At 42.7% G+C, this 17,306-nt stretch overlaps 1 protein-coding gene across 1 annotated transcript; it reads right to left on the bottom strand.

The window, feature by feature from the left end:
- Positions 1 to 10,911: 10,911 nt before the first annotated feature.
- hoxc1a (homeobox C1a) lies at positions 10,912 to 14,920 on the bottom strand. The gene is made up of 2 exons (XM_076277290.1): positions 14,352 to 14,920; positions 10,912 to 11,418 (listed from the first exon to the last, which is right to left on the bottom strand). Exons 1-2 carry the CDS (start codon positions 14,914 to 14,916, stop codon positions 11,069 to 11,071), a joined length of 915 nt encoding a protein of 304 aa, XP_076133405.1. The 5' UTR covers positions 14,917 to 14,920; the 3' UTR covers positions 10,912 to 11,068.
- Positions 14,921 to 17,306: the final 2,386 nt, after the last annotated feature.

The following is a 17,306-nucleotide window of genomic DNA, read 5'->3' as shown; positions in this document are numbered from 1 at the left end:
CACACACACACACACACACACACCAATTGAATGTGTGTACAGGCTGATTAGAGCAGATCCAGATGAGGGGTCACTGTAGTCACTGAGTGGAGGGAGCAAAGGTGATTGGTCTGTGGACACTGTGGCCCCGCCCCTGGTGGGCGTGGTGATTGTGGATGGGATGGCAGCTAGGGGAGCTAGAGTGATGTGGCCATTGCTATTCCCTCCACGTGCCTCCCAAGCCCCTGTTCCTTTTTTCTAATTAGTGCTTTATTTATTGATACTCCAGTTAATGTCTCTCCTAATTTTGGGATGCCTCTGTCTCCATTACGCTGTGGGATTCATCTTCATGCAGCACAGCCACAGAGCAGCACAGCCATCAGGATCTCTTCCCAAACAAAAAAAAGACCCCCCTTCCGTTCCTGCTCTCCAACAACATGCCTCTGTCCACCCCTCCACTCCATAATAGCCCCACGGCATTCTGCTGCCCTCCAATTCTTCAGCCAAAACACCCTCCATACAAACTTCACCCATGTTGGGAGCCACAGATCGACTGGCAGCTTGGATTTGCAAAGCAGATGCAGTTTGTGCCAGGGATTGTGTTGTACATACATTGTACATACATTTATTTACTAGAAATAGCAAGCCAAATGTCACTGAAAGGATTTACTGTTGTCACTGGATTTATTGTTTATTTTAGATTTATTGTCAGAGAAACATGTCACTCTACAGGCTATAAACCTCCCATAAGATGTCCATTTAGCAGAATTCTAGCTCTATGATGGTCCGTTGATGTAACATGGCTTTGGTAAGAATGCTTATGAGGTAATTAAACAGCACAGACTCCTACTTCCAGCAGCCTATGTCTGCATCAGGGCTGTATAATCAGTCAAGGAGAGCTAATGACAAGCCAATTTTAGTTTCAGCCACACACTATGCAAGCTGATAAAGCTAAGTAGCTTCACTAATTAATTAGACTCATCAGATGTCATTACATATTAGAGAAAGCAGGCGTTGACCTTGACCACAGGTTGTAATAAGGCTCAACTGTTATTCTCCGTTTGGCAGAAAAATATATCAAATTAATTTTGTTTCCAAATGACTTCAGTGTTTCTTCAGGCTTGTAGATATATAAGCTTTTTTATAAAAAGAGATCCTTTTAGGAAATTGGTCATTGTAAATGTGCCTCCAGTGATTAGCTTAAGAGGATCCATTCTGAGGACACTAACAAGATTGTAATGTCCTGATACAATTTGTGTTTCAAAATAAAACGTGTGTTAAAATCAACAGCTTGATGGCACAGAGGCACTCACACAGCTGCAGTTGAACTCCTTGACTAAGCTGTAACAAGACTTTTAAGACCCAGGGAACCCATATAGGCTCACTCATAAAAGTAACAGGATATGCCGCATGGGCTGTCAGGTGCTTTGGATGAAATGTGCTCATCGTCACTTTAAGGTCAAAGGTCTAATGGGCTTGTTAAAGTTAAAGTATACATTCATGTGGACCCCTCTTAGCCCAGGTGGAGCTGTGCATCTGTGTGTGTAACAGTGCTGAAACACTGAGCCTTCTGTTGATGGCACCGTGGACGCACCATGGACCTTGAGTCCACAGTAAGAATGAGGACTATGATCAGCAAGACACAAGGTCCAAAGTCTCAGTCTGTATAGATCCATAGTCTGAATCTATATAGACCTCCCAAACACTAATATCAGACTCAAACATACCTTTGACTATCTGTCCATCAGGTGGAGATCCATTTATGACACTTGTAATTGGTAGTTTTAGTACATTATTCTGTAATTAAGGCTCCTGTGAATTCCTGCTTTTACTAAAGCTCTACTAATTGACAGAGATAAATGTGTTTGGCTTGTCTAAGGAGAGCTAAAAATAAAGACAAATCAGGTGAGCGAACATGTAGAAGGGCCACGTGACAATTTAACCGAAGCAGCGGTGAACAACAACATCGGCGAGTGGCGATAACCCAAATGGACCAAACGTGCCCTGATACAGACAGCACCGCGTGCCGCGCCGGCACCAACGGGTTAAGTCATTACGGCATTAACGGGCCTGGAGCTCGGGTGATCCGTCAGTGCTGCCGGGCGTCTGCTCACCCCCTCTGTGAGGCCTGCTATCTCCCCCAAACACCTGCAGGTGGACGAGTGCGCTCTGGTCCTCCTCTCCTCTCCTCCGCTGCCGTATGCTTCCTCTCTTCTGTCTGATGGAAAGTGAAGGGCCGGCCCACCACATCAATCTGCCCCCTCCCCATCACTAACATAGTTTATATTTATGTACAGAGGAACATGATGGGGGGGGGGGGGAAATATAAAATGGCAAAGCACTGTTGGGCTTTATTGACTAAGCATTAAGTAGACATTATCAGCTGATGGGGGAGTTATTTATGAGATGCGGGGCGAGGGCGGCCACGCCTGAGTTATGTGAGAACCGGGCTGTGGATGAAGGCTGCTCATACCACGGAGCGCTGATATGGCGGAGGGCCACCATCCTCCCAGTGACACACACACACACAGACACACACACACACACACACACACACACACACACACACAGACACACACACAGACAAACACACACAAACACACACACACACACACACACACACACACACACAGACAAACACACACAGATACACACATACACACAAACAAACACACACAGACACACACACACACACATACACACACACACACAGACACATACACACACACACACAGACAAACACACACACACACACACACACACAGACACACACACAAACACACACACACACACACGCGCGCAGTGCCTGGTCCACATAAACAGACGTTTTATGCCCCCCTGCATGTGTCAGGTGGAGTGTCCTGTTTACTCTGGCGTGAGCTGCCACTGCTGGTGCTGATAGCCCCCTATAACCTCTCTTCCAGCCACATTCAAATTCCCCCCACAGACAGGAGCGAGACCGTGCCTAATGTATTCCTTCAGGACTTCCTAAATGTTTTGTTGTTGTTGTTGTTGATGTTGATATAGCAAAGGACAACTTAAAAACATGCGCTTCAGAAGCTGAGGAGCCGTGGCTATGAATTATTCATTGAGAAATAACCTGACACATATGTCATACATCAACATCAGTGCATGTTTGCCTCGGCTGGCGTCTCCTTTTAAAAGGCCCATGAATAATAGTGGGTACTTAAAGAGCTGATGAGCAATCCCAATGACTTTAAGCAGCATAAATCTGCCCTCAACGATTTCTAAATTTATAAATAACATCCAGCATCAAGAGCCGCCCAGCGTCGTGTTTAAAGAGCTGCTTGTTATCGACAGTTCCTAAGTACGTAACTCCTAAGCTTTTGGACAAGCAATGTAATGTAAGGCAGACTTAAATCTTTGAAATGTTCACAATATTTAGATATCAAGTTATTCTTGGAAGCAGGGGAGAGTTTGTTCTGCTAAGTGATTAAGTGAGAGAAGGGGGCAGCGCACAGGCGACTGGGCCCTCCGCTTGGTTGAACGCGGCTCCTGGTCCACTGCAGCTGTGCGCTCGGAAACCCCGGCGTACGCGAGATCCCAATTAATCACCGGCTCGTGCGCTCGCCGTTTACATCCCCATTTCCTGTATTTGCAATAAAAATGAAATACAATCTGAGTGCCGGCTGGCGAATAAAACAAACGTAGGAAATCCCGGAAATCCTTTGATGCTCTAATGCAGCACTAGTGGCACTAAATCAGGAGGAGGTAATCACTACCAAAAAAAATCTGTGACCCTGCCATAAAAACAATGAGTACCCCAACCTCTCTCTCTGTCTCTCTCTCTCTCCCTGTTTATAAAAGCAGAGGAGAGACACGCACCTTGCCGTCACCTCTATCTGCCAGCGTTCGCCCTCTTGCTAACACACACCTCCACGCAGACACCCATGTCACCCACCCGTAGCCATCTCTCTCTGCAGTAAACCAGGTCAACAAACAAAAAGCAATTATGTTGGGCAGCTGCCGCCAGGGAGCGGGTAATTACAGTGCAGTGTGGACAGCTTCATTCTAAACAGGTACTAAAAGCCTCATTAATCATCTTCATCCTGACGCCACAGCCTGGTCACGTGACACGCTGGGCCTCGCCGGCGATGAGGAGGCGGCTTGACGACGTGGAGGAGGAGGAGGGGGGGGGGTAGTGTGTGTGTGTGTGTGGGGGGGGGGTTGGATAGTGTGTGTGTGTTGGGGGGGGGATAGTGTGTGTGTGTGTGTGGGGGGGGGTAGTGTGTGTGTGTGTGTGTCGGGGGGGGGGGGGTAGTGTGTGTGTGTGTGTGTGTGTGTGTGTGGGGGGGGGGTTGCTGAAGGAGGGAGGAGGGTGTCTGCGGCCCTTCTGCCATTGGCTGGACGGAGAAGCCCTCGCTGAGGTCAGCCAGTGAGATGGTCTGACCTGCCAATGACCTTGTATCACTTGACCTCTGAGGGCCCGGAGGGCAGTGCCTGATACCGCTGGAGAGGCTTGCGAGCGAGGGAGAGCAGAGAGGGGACGGGAAGGAAGGGGGAACGCGGGCGGGGCAAGATGAATGATATGGAGAGCAGCAGGGAAAAAAGTGGCAAATAGATGGATAAATAGGAAAGAAAGAGGTGAGATGGAGAGGGGTCAAGATGAAAAAATAAACGGGCATGGGCGGGGTGATTGAGCACCTGGGTTCCCAAATAGACAGCAGAAATAACCAGTCTAGCGCCATTTTAGCTCCTCCTACTATTGCATCTCTTCTGCTGAGGAAAATAAACCCCTCCTCTTTTCTCATTTCCCACCTTAATGTCCTGAAACTGTGCACACAACCTTTATTTACAAAAATACACTTTTGTGCAAAAGCAGATGACAAAAAATCAAAATAATTATCTAAAATTTTAATTGACTTAAATATCTTTGTTTTCAGCTAAACCAATATTTTCCCCCATCATGTCATTGTATACACAAGGTAGACTAAACTAAAAAAAATGTCATTTCACCCTGCCCTATGGCAAGTGTGTTGCATTCATTGGTGCAGCTGCCATCTTGGAAGAGTTCATGAACCAGCCCTCCTTTCAGCCAGAGGGCTTGATTGAATGATGGGGCACAATGGCACAACTGAAAGACAGACAGACAGCAGCCTCGCTCCGCTCCCACCCACCTCCTCATCCTCCTCCTCCTCCTCCTCCTCCACCTCTGCTGTCCTCCCTCCTGCCCCTCCGCTCCACCTCCCTGCGCCCCGCGCAACCCTCTCCATATGTCTGAGAGCCTGTCACTATGGCAACCTCACCCAGGGCACTGGGGAAGAGGGTGACTTTGTTCAGATAAATAAGCGCCACAGACCCCACATACTCCATTTTGTCTCCAAATAAATGAATGTGTGGAATAAAATGAGGAGAAGATGTGGATGCGCAAGGTTTTGCACTTCTGTGAGATTTTTGGATGCACAAAGTTTCAGTATATTAAGACCACCAATATGATATCCGATTACCTCAAAAAGTCATCTTTGCGTTTCTCATTTTCCCTCTTTCAGATCGACCAAATGGGGGTCTGCAGCATCAGCACAGTTCAAGCCGGGATTCCGCTCACTCTTCCCCACGTTTGTGCATGTCTGCAACTTTTCAAAGGGCAGTCCGGAGCCTGAGAGCAGTGTAGAACATGAGGGGTCAGTCCAGAGCCTAAGAGCAGTGTAGTGCACTAGAGGTCACAGCTTCAGGTAGGGAGATGAAGGCCATTTTTATTTACATAAGCCTTTCCATGGGCAGTGGCCGCCTCCAGTCTGAGCCAGGCCTGCCTTCCTCACATGCCACTACCAGGGGCTCAAAGGACTCTCTCTCTCTTTCTCTCTCACACACACACACACACACACACGCACACACACACACACACACGCACGCACGTACGCGCGCACACACACGCACGCGCACACACACACGCACACACACACACACACGCACACACACACACACACACACACACAAACACACACACACACACAAAGGCTCACATACATAATGAAGCCTACTCTCTAGAGCCGAATTTGAATGGGGGAAGTGAATGCAACCTTGACATAGTTTCACCTTGGTAAGCATCCCCCTATTCACACTCGCCCTGCATCTCTCTCTCTCTCCTTCCCTCTTTCCCCCTCTTTTTCTCTCTTCCTCTCTGACACCTAGATCCCCCCTCTCCCTCTCTCCTTTTCCCTCTTCCTGCCCCCTCCCCCTATTTTTCAGGAGCACATTTCCTCCGCGGCCAGAAGTGCTGAGTGCTGCTGTTTGCTTTGTACACAGAAATTCGCTGAGGCTGTAAGCTGTCCCCAAACATCTGCTCTCAAGAGTCATAAAGGAGAGGAGAATCGAGGGCCTTCACTCGCTCTCCCTCGCCGTCTCTCTTGGCGAGTGTGTGTACGTCTCTCTCTCTCTCTCTCTCTGTGTGTTTTGTGTGGATCTTTGTCTACCTGCTACTCTCTTGAATGCTGGGTTGTCAGGCAAACAAATGAGGATCAATTCCTCATCGGGCTCCCAACACCGAAAGTCGCCTTTGTGTGGAGTGAGAGTGTGAATGAGAGTCAACGATGTGGGAGAGATAGAGGGAAGAGTAATGGCTAAATCTGTATTATTAACATACTGTATTAAAGCAAAAAAAAAAAACTTTTTACAGTCTTTTTTCCCATACAGCTGGATTAGGTTTCCTATTAATTTCTCAGGGGAAAATATTATGCATATTACGTTTAATCAAACTTTGTGTACTTACCAGCCAGTCAGTGCCCACAAAAATCCTAAAAAAGATCCTATCTAGGAGACATTCATCACTGCAGATCATTATTGGTATTAATTGCTGTAACTTCTCTAATTGGTTCTTTCCCCCATAATGCCACTGCAACAGGAAACACATTTGTGAGTAATTATATGCTGTGCTGCCTGCATAGGGGACTGATAGCTTAATGAGATTGTTTACAGAGGGTTGAGAAGCTGACATTCTCCACAAGGCGCCTTGTGTCGCCCTCCCAACCACCATTACTGGCTATATTGAGGAGGTGACCACTGGCATAACCTGTCAAGCATTCTATTTCACTCATTAAAGCACACACACACACACACACACACACACACACACACACACACACACACACACACACACACATACACACACACACACACACCCACACACACACACATAAAGAGACTAACCAACTGAAGTAATACAATCAATATGATGTGATACTAAATATCCAATATTAAGGAAGCATTTAAATATTTCCCAATGCTTAACTAATCAACACTGTACCTATGGTAACAACAGAGGTAAGTAGGGAGGATGTATAGACCTAATCCAGTACACAAGGTGTATGTGACCTATATGTAGTAGCCTACATAATTTAACACAGTAGCCGAGAAAAGATATGTCCAACTATAAAAGATTAATTATTTTTGTCTCTGGCACACAAAACCAAAACAATGTGGACAACAATGCTAATAGCATGTTTATATCATGGTGAAATTCCACGACCTCAACTGACCTAAAAGTCATTATTAAAAGTGTTGACAGTGATATATGTAATATCATTAACTTATGTTAACACATTGTAAAACTTTATATTTTGCTCTCAGTCTCTCTGCATCATACACACATTCACACACACACAGCACTGCACACAACACACTAACAAGTTTTACTCACTTCTTCTGAAATATCATTCTAATTAGCCAGTGCCTTGTCAGACTGACACATTTTAATATCGCTCTTTTTTTATCAACATCCACAAGTGTTGACATACCCATTGGGGCCTTGAATCATCCACACTGTGAGTTAATGGTAGGAGTGTGAACAGTCTGCAAAGCTGTCACTCTCAAACGGCTGCTGAGCATCTTCCAGAAAGACACCGGAAACCTCACATCCATCACTGAGAGAGTGCCACATGGGACGAGCGACTGAAATGGCACTCAAACAAACCGAGCAGTGCTGTACTTGTTAACTGGGTATAGATCAGCTCTATCTGCCCTCCCTTGAGAGAGTCCCAGTCACATTCAGGTGTTTGTGTGGACAGCCTTTGACCCTGGGAAACTGACAGGCCATGCGGTGTGATCAAACCAAATGTAAACATGACCAAAAATGGTCAGGGAGCCATTTTGGCATTGAGTGATACTTGTTACATTAATATTGGTATAAAAACAGGCAGCTCTTCCCATTTCTTTTGCAAATCCACAAATTAAGTTTCACTGCTTTCTCTTAAGTCGATTGGGTCTCCGGACTGTTTTTCATGATTATGTGTTGTCCTTTTAATGACATTGATAAATGCAACAGTAAATGTTGAAGTAGGCATAGGTAAATGAAAATACCATACCTTCATATAGCTATGCCTTCGTATAGAAGGACATTATTTTGACATGATGCAGAGAGAAGTGAGAAATTTAATGTGGTGGATTGATATTATGGTTTAAGCAATGCTATTTCTGAATCTCATACCAGGTCAACATTTTGCTTATGCTGCAAATTGAAATGGCATGAAAGTGCAATAAACAAACACTCATTCAGCAGTTATGCTTAAGGTGGAAGCATAGTCTTGAAGGTATATTCAGAAGCAAGGCTGAGGATTTTAATATGATGGGTAAGGGTATAAATCCATCGGGGTTGTCCATTGTTGAGACCACTAACGATATTACAAAGTGGACATGCAAAGTGAACACTGTGCTTGTAGAATTAAGGGGAACAAACACAGGACGTAAACATTTCTGTTCGGAAGTAAGTACTCTCCTGAAGATGATAATTATGACTTGCATAAATCTGGCATCTGTCTAGGACAATGGCAAAGTAGTGTGATCTAAAGGTGGCTGGCCCATCACCAGCGTCGTTTCACGTCTAATTGTCCATAAACATAATAACGTCCATGCCAACGTCAAAGATGTTACATTTCAATATAGCAAAACATGACAACACGACATTTCATGCACGATGCATTTGGCTAATAGTAGAATAATTTTCAGGCACTTTGAGATGTCATTTCTTCACACCGCAAGTTGAAAAACCCATAACTACGTTCGTTATTCACTCAGAACAAAACTATAAGTATAATTTATAGTGACAAACCACTTATTTGAACATTTGCATTGAGGGTAAAGCGTCATTTGCATTGAGGGTTAGCCAGAGAAATCCGCAGCACAACAAAAATACTATAATTATTCACAGCACATTTATCTGTTGGAATAGAATTTAACATTTTAAGAGTAAACTGTCTAAACTTTAGAATCGTGTCAGGAAAATACGCCAGGTTATATGGGTTTAGGAGCACTACTCTGCGCCACTTTAATTCGAGTCAATGCAAGTTTAATAGTCTGGCAAACACTTCTTTGGTGTCCACTATAGAACGGCAGAAGCCTGGACTTCGTGAGAGCCGCATATTTTTAAAATGCATCTTTCTTCTCGTGAGCCAGTGACCCGGTCACTGCTGTCCCCGGGCAAAGCAGAGGTCAAGGGGTGAGAGGTGAACTGAGGAGTAGCGGCATATATTAACATGCTTAGACATGAGAGCACTTCCTTCATGGCAACATAGGATAAAGCTTTAAGAGAATCATGACTATCATGGAGGCGGAAACAGGCAGCAGCCAGCATCATAACTTTCAATTGTAGATGTACTTTTAATTTCAGATTTTTACTGCTTGGTTTCTCTATTTATTATTTGTTTTATCCTCTAAATATTCTGACAGCAAGCAATCTGATAGCGAGGCTGTTCCCTTGATCTAGTTAAATGTCATTTTTATACGGGGCAGAAATAAATAAAAACTATAAAACCGCAACAACGACTAGGCCTACAGCGTATTGATCTGAGCTCAAAACAAGATACAATCAAATTGCCCATCTAAGACTGCAAAAGATTAAAAACAAATCATATTTCCTCTCAAGAACAATTTAATTGAGTTGCCGTTGAATGGTTTTAGAAATGTAGATGTTTTGTTGCCTAGCAAATGTGGTTCACATTTCCAGATGTGTGTAATTGTTTATTCCTACAAACGCAATCAATTTAGATCAATATTGTAAACCCAATTGTCAATAAATCTATACTTTCTAAATGACATAAATCCCTAGGTTGTCAGGATATAAATCTAGCAATTACTGCACTCATGATCGAGTCGAAATGTAGAATTAAAAGATTAAAATGTGTGGGCAAGTCTGGGGGGGACTAGTGAGCAATGGAGAGAGAACTTTCTTGAACATGAATACATTTTAAATAGCCACTTAGGCTAACAGTTTAAATACATGGTCGATAACGTTGTAACCTATTCTTCAGATACATCCAAAAAATAACCTATAGTTACACACTACCAATATGACCTCGGTTACGATTTCCAAAAGCGCAGAGATTCGCTTTGATGTCATCAGAAAAGAAAAGTTGGTGTCAACTTGTTCACGTCAAGGACCTCGGTTTAAAACCAGTTCACGTAATAGGCTTTAGAGACGTATAGCGTTCATTACAAAAAGCCATAATTTACAGACAAGGAGAACCTTATAAAAGCACTGGTAGAATGAACACTTGCATTTGCAACCTAAAAATCAGCTGGTCACACTCAATGGCCACATTTCTTGTGCGTAAGTGTTATATATTTGTCAGAAAGCAAAGCTATTTCAGCTAAAGCTAAAGTTTCATTAAACATTCCTGATAGTAAAGACTTCTCATAATCTCATGCAATCTCATAAATAGGTGGATCAAATGTAGCTCAATTTATTTCCATCAATAAATATAACAAAACGTACACAGTCCACGTGGTAGTGTTCCATGTGCATTTTGATCCAACATATTTTCCATTTAAATTATAATAAATCCATGAATAAATTATAGGCTACTTTACTTTGAAAGGCAACAGCTATGTTAATAAACCTCCAAAAACAATAAATAGCAATAAACTAAATCATCTTTGTAAATATTTTATAAAGTGCATTTGCAATAAATGGCTACTTAATTACGTGCCCGCACGCAGGCACATGCGAACCCTGTATTTCCAAAACCACTGTAGAGAGTTAGCCTACGAACGGTCACAACTCCATTGCCGAGTTCCCCTTCATTCGCTGACGGCAGGTGATGTAGGCTAGACAAGGTTCGAGGTGCGGAAACTATAGCTAACGCGTTTGGAGAGCTGTCCTTTCTCGAGCAGACATATGCCCGGGTCCGGGAACAATGCCCTCTCGCTGCAGTTTCTTCTGCTTCATGCGTCTGTTCTGAAACCAAATTTTCACCTGAGTCTCACTCAGCTGGAGGCTGCTGGCGATCTCCACCCGTCGAGCCCGTGTCAGATATTTGTTGAAGTGGAACTCTTTCTCCAGCTCGGTCAGCTGTTTGGTGCTGAAGTTAGTCCTCGGCATTCCGTTGGCAGGCTGGCCGTGCATGGTGTTCTCGCTTTGGTAACAGCCGCTTGGCATTTGGTGTTCCGTTGCTAAATATCTTGCACCACAAGGCATCTGCATTTTAGCTGAAATAACAACATAAAAAATGCATGAAAGGACAACCTTTAACTGATAAAAGAATAGTCACAGTCTGACAAAACAACTTATCCTAGAATGAACGTTTCAAAATTAAAGGCAGGTATAGGCCTGAAGGCAAAACAGAGCAAAGTTGTATAAGGCTTCAGGCTGGTTTCATTCTATTTGAATTTAGTATGAACAGACAGACAACATATATTTCATATATTGCAAATCTTCTGCAGATTTTTAAGGTGTATATGGTCTTTACTTTATCTTTACACATAATTCATGGCCTATCCCTCAACTCTTGTTCAGCTGTCTTAGGCTTCACATCAAAACAACTCTAGTTAGATTCAGTATTGAGCAGTCTGTAGACTACAATGCATTGATTAATGTGAAGGTCTAAAGTATGTTGACATTGTAATTTGACATTGTACCAAACACAGGAAAAATCTAGACTCCTGTAAACCAATTATATTGTCATTTGTCTTTTTCCATTTGTTTAAAGAACTTAAGAGGATGAAATCAAACCATAGGCCTATCCCAACTCATGAGCTAAGGCTGGAGGTAAGAGGTCACACACTGCAAATGGAGTCTGTCCAATACCTTGTTGTTCACTTTCACACTGCAGTCAAAGGTGATCCCTGTTGTCCCTGCTGCTAGTGAAATAATTAAAAACATAGGCTACAGTCTGTATAAAGGCATATTTTAAATATGTTATAACTAGGACCAAAAAGGCACTGAACCTGTGTATAGCATTCTGTCGCTTAATACCTATATTAAATATTAATGGTCGGAGAAAGCTCATCTGCCTATAGGTCAGCATTTAACATGCTTTCAAATATTTTACACAACAGGCAATTAGATATAAGAATCAGTCAGAACATGCATAGCTTCCAGCATAATAACTATTATGCTTCTGTTGCACTTCTAAATATTTGATGCAGTCTCAATACCCCATTTCCTTTCATGCATCCATTAATGATGACATCATTAACATAGCTGGATGTTAGTACTGCTCAGGCCTGAGTCAACCCAGCCACCACCAAACCTTCAACCCTAAAACTGAATTATTAATTTTGTTATCAAAGAGCCATTGACACATTCACATCCTTAGCCTCCAATGAACTACTGAACACATCTATTCTTTGTTTAACGTTTTGTTCTCTTTAAATATCCACAGGCTTGCTTTATAAAAAATGTGAGATTCACGCCAGGTAAAGTCACCTCATCTGCTTGAGAGGAAGTCAAGTTCACCACATCCACTTAGAATGGGGGAAATCTTGGAGAGAACCGCAGAAAAGTTTCATCAAGTAATCAGGAAATTTGCCTCTGAAATGGAACGGGGGCACGGGCACACTTTCCTCCCTGATAAATGAGCTCTAAGATAATAGACCCAACACTGGCCAAAGGCATAAAGGAATCAAGCTAAATATTTGAGGAATGATTCGTGCACTTTGACGGGGGCCAACCCCAAACCGCCAGGAGAACAGCGAGGCCTGTTAAGCCGAGTCGAGCGTGCGCGTGGGGAGAAAAGGGGGATCGATACACATTGCCTCAGTCATCTGGGCATCCAGCCCACTGTAATTCAGGTGCTGTCAGGCCCTAATTGAAGAATGACACACTGGGAATATATACACTGTACCGAAAGATCAAGTTACAGGGGAACATGTGTGCAGCCTTTATGCATGCCTGAATATGAGGCACATACACACTTTGATAAATAACATCCAGAGCTACTGTCTCAGTATACTCATCACATAGAGCACAATGGATTAACGACAGAATTACTCTAACCTACATTCAGCCTCTCACTGGAATCCACGCTTTACACTCTAAGGTTACACGTTGGGAAATATAAGCTTTGGGAAGGAGTGTCTGTTGACTGGCACCACAGATGGTGTCATTAAATAACAAGAATACAAGCAGATAGATAAAGCAAGAAGAGATTAGGAGGAAGGGGTGTGTCTTGTGCTGCTTGGCACCATTTTATAAAATTACATAAAGGATAACAATCAGCAAAATACACACATACATATTATGTATAATTATCTATCTGTATTTTGCTGATTATTATCCTTTATGTAATCCAATAAACAGATGCACAGAGAGACAAAGATAAACCAAATGCATGCCAACAGTGAAGTGTAGTTAGCACGGGTCTTTTTTGCCATGTTCCAGTATTGTTGTAGATATAGCCTATTTCATACAATGTCCTTTTTTATTGTGAAAACACTGTGATTGTGTTCTTTACCTTCCTTGTCTAGGGGCTATTGGGAGAAAGAAAAGCTTTAAAATGCTATTGTTGATATCTACTAGCTACATTTAGAGCATGATTTAATGGGATTTCATATTTTTCTGAAAAACTAAATATTTCCACTATCATGCAGACAGTTGCTTATGAGATTTTATGTTGGAAAATGTGAGGAAGATTTTCAGTGTTCAACCTGTAGGGGAGCTGGTTCCCCCAACAGATACCACAAGGACCCAAGAGGAATTTACACTTGCACTGTAAGAGTTACTGTATTCAGGTTGATAATTGTATTTCTTCTTAGGGTATTTTAAGACTATTTCTTATTACAACTGGTCGGATAAATATTTACTCTTACATGATCTGTTTGTTTGTTTGTTTGTTAGGCTAAAGTGTTTGTTCAAAAGAGTATGAGCTATTGTCCATTAGTTTTAACACAACTTTTATGTTTATACAGATAGAATACGTTATAGTATAGAACTAAGTTATTCTATTAGGCTAAATGTTATCAGTCTTGACGCGTTCATCACGTCCAAACAACACAGATGTTGGGTGGAGTTTAAAAAGTAAGGCTAGGCTACTATGAAAACATCTTTAAAGAACCGTTTCATTAAAAGCAATACAGAGGATAAACTATGTTAGAGTAACATCACTATTCAGGCAGAAAGTTCGCAGAACTTTTTAACTCACCCATCTTAGACTGATTTCTCTTAACCTTCATCCACTCAAATGTTTTACCGCCATAACTGGAGTCGGGCATCTTCTCTGCGATATTTTGAAAAGTATGGTTGCCCTTAATAGCGAGGTGAAATCTTGGCCCGTTGTCCTTGAATATTTCAGTGCAGGCGTTCAGTGGCCCCGAGTCGGTAAATGCTTCGGGGAAAGTCCTTGAAGTGTCTGTGGAGGGAGAGTAACCAGCATCGAGTGCCTGCGCCCGGGCACCGAATAACGAGGGGAGAAACTGATGCTGAGGACGGATAGATGTCACAGAAAAGCCCTCAGTTTGGAGGGAGTGCTTGGCGTTTGCATAGCCGGATGGGTGTGGAAGACTGAACACATCACTTGCATCGCCGGAGAAAGTTGAATAACAATACTGTGAGCATTGTGTCTCAACTTTCTCGTATCCCTCGACGCCTTTGCTAACTTGTGGACTAGTCCTTGAGTTGAAATCTTCTAGTTTGCCCTCCGCCAAACGGTGGCCTGCGCTCTCCGTACCATTTGCTTCGTTGTGAATTAATTCTTCTAAAGAATTCATAATCGGTTTTCCTCTACATTCTTCTTAATTCTAGTTATTCTCAGAGCCTGGCCTCACGGGCACCGTGCACGCAGCGATTATGGATCGTGGCTTAACCCTGGATAAGGACATGCCTCGCAGAAAGATTCGATCTGAGATTGATGGGGATGACGTGCCCTCTCAGTCTTGGCCAATAGGTGGACATCCCCCACATCCAAAACAGCAGGGCACATGGCACCGATGAACTAGGTTACCAGAATACGCACCGTATGCGCCTTTTCAGTCCTATTTGGTTTTTGAATATTAAATGGCCTGTTTTACACTTGGATGCTGGCTATGCAGGTAACTCTTAAATAGCACAATTACCACAGTTGGCTAGAGGCCTAAACTGACATGTCTGAGTTGTTGTGATAGCCGCTCTGGTGGTAACTTAAAAATTATGTGAGTAGCGGTGGTGGATTTGTTTTTATCCTAGCTTCCATGTGTGATAACTTTGGAGTGCAAAATGCAACAGCAAAGGTTTAGTGATTTTACTTTGGGTAGGCTATTCCACAATTTTAAGTACCCTGTATCACGTGACTCCAGCTGATACAGAAGCCCTTTAGAATAGGTAAATGTGATCAGCATTCTAGTTCAACAGCAGTCTTTTTCAGTGTCAGATTCAAACCCAATTATTATTCATCTTTTCCTCTTTACTTTTTCTTTTACTTTTGTACATTTAGTGTCAGCTACTTGCATTTTTGGAAATGTAATAATATTAGGCTATCGTGTGTGCTCAAAACGATTCCGATTTGCTTATCTTAGAATGAACCGCGACACTATTTTTTTAAAAGGACCTACGTTATAGGGGCAATATCTAGCTAGTTTTGCTTTGATTCCTCCACGTCGGCAGCAAAAACATCACATGGACACGGCCTGACAGTGTGGGTCGATGCGTGGTATTGCCATTGGAGGCAGCAGGCTACCAATCGTGGACTGCAGTTATAGCACTACAAGTTCCTTCCTTGAAGTTCTGTAATGCTATATCAACCACATGCATTCGGGTCGGGAGTGTAGCCTTAATAGAGTCCTAACCAATGTGACTTGAAGATGTGCACCATCATATTTTCTAAGACTGAAAGACTACAGCTTCAGCGTTAAAATGAGGAGTGGATTAACTTCACAATGTGGAGCTCTGTAACTGCTTCATAGATAATAAGTCCATATTTTGATACGTTTCCATTTCAGAGTCTTTTCAGCGGTGACAGATCATTTCTAATTTTTTTCTAGTGTTCCTGCGTGCGTTCGTGCATGTGTGTGCGTGCGTGTGTGTGTGTCTGTGTGTGTATGTGTAAACATGCATGTTAAAAACTGCAGGCCCCAAATGGGATGGGAAAACTCGCTTTTCATTTCAAATAACCTGCGTTAATTTATTTCTGTTATGTTCAAAGCCGACTCCCTTTTGACCAAAGGTCGAAGCACAGCTGTTGACTCGGGGTTCACCGACAGGTCATGTTAAAACCAGCAGTTGTTTACTTGCAAACAGAACCAATGGCTGACTTGCGTTTTTTGTTCAGTTGAGGTGTATGCTAACTTTCTGAAATGACAATTTTAAAATAATTTGTTTAAGAAGGCCAGTCCTTCATGTCCAAAAACAGAACATTCAATGGTGTATTCTGTACAGACATACAGCTCATTATGTTTCATTTAGCATTAATGCACACTGATTGGCTTTTTTAAACCAGGTGTTTCAAAGTTCTTGGAAAATAAATAAATAAATGGTCTACATTTTCACAACAAATCTACTATGTCAGGAAATGAAATACTTTTCACACCAATTTTACTATGAATTTATTGTTACTGAACAGAATGTGCAAACCATGTACTATACATGGTTTGCACATTTGCACAAACAGAATATACCATACATTTAAAACAAACAAAAAAATGTCATGGCTTTAATGTTAAACCTTTGAACTATTCTAGTTTTATCAGTGAAGATGAGGAAAAATAAAGTGCCTTTCTCTATAAAGCCCTAAATTCTGGTTTATTTGTTGAGGCTTAGTAGTAACACCATTAATTAATATTATTGCAATGATATAAAATCTTCCCAAACAAGCGGGTTAATAGAAAGGACTAAATGTTTGGGTGGAATTCCTTTGTCAGCACACCAATAAAGGGTTTTTACTGTAGCTCTGAAGTGATTAAAAAACAATTGCACATAATCAACAACATATCAGGGTGTTCTTACAAGCCCAGAAATATGGCCCCAGCTGTGGGAAGTTAATGGGATTCTACAGGCTGGCGATGTGCTGAATGACTGAGAGCAATATATCCCTTCCCTGGGTGCATTTGCATGGTGCACTGATCCATCTTCATGTCAGCGGCGAGGTTACCCAGGGTTCACACGCTCACTTGTTTCTCTCCTCACC

The sequence above is a fragment of the Alosa pseudoharengus genome, unplaced genomic scaffold (assembly GCF_046254945.1).
Source record: "Alosa pseudoharengus isolate Yale_2024_CS ecotype anadromous, Long Island Sound unplaced genomic scaffold, YU_APseudo_1.1 YU_APseudo_1.1_scf_9, whole genome shotgun sequence".
NCBI lineage: Eukaryota > Metazoa > Chordata > Actinopteri > Clupeiformes > Clupeidae > Alosa > Alosa pseudoharengus.
Note: the sequence above shows the minus strand (reverse complement) of the source record. Positions and strands in the feature narration are given on the sequence as shown.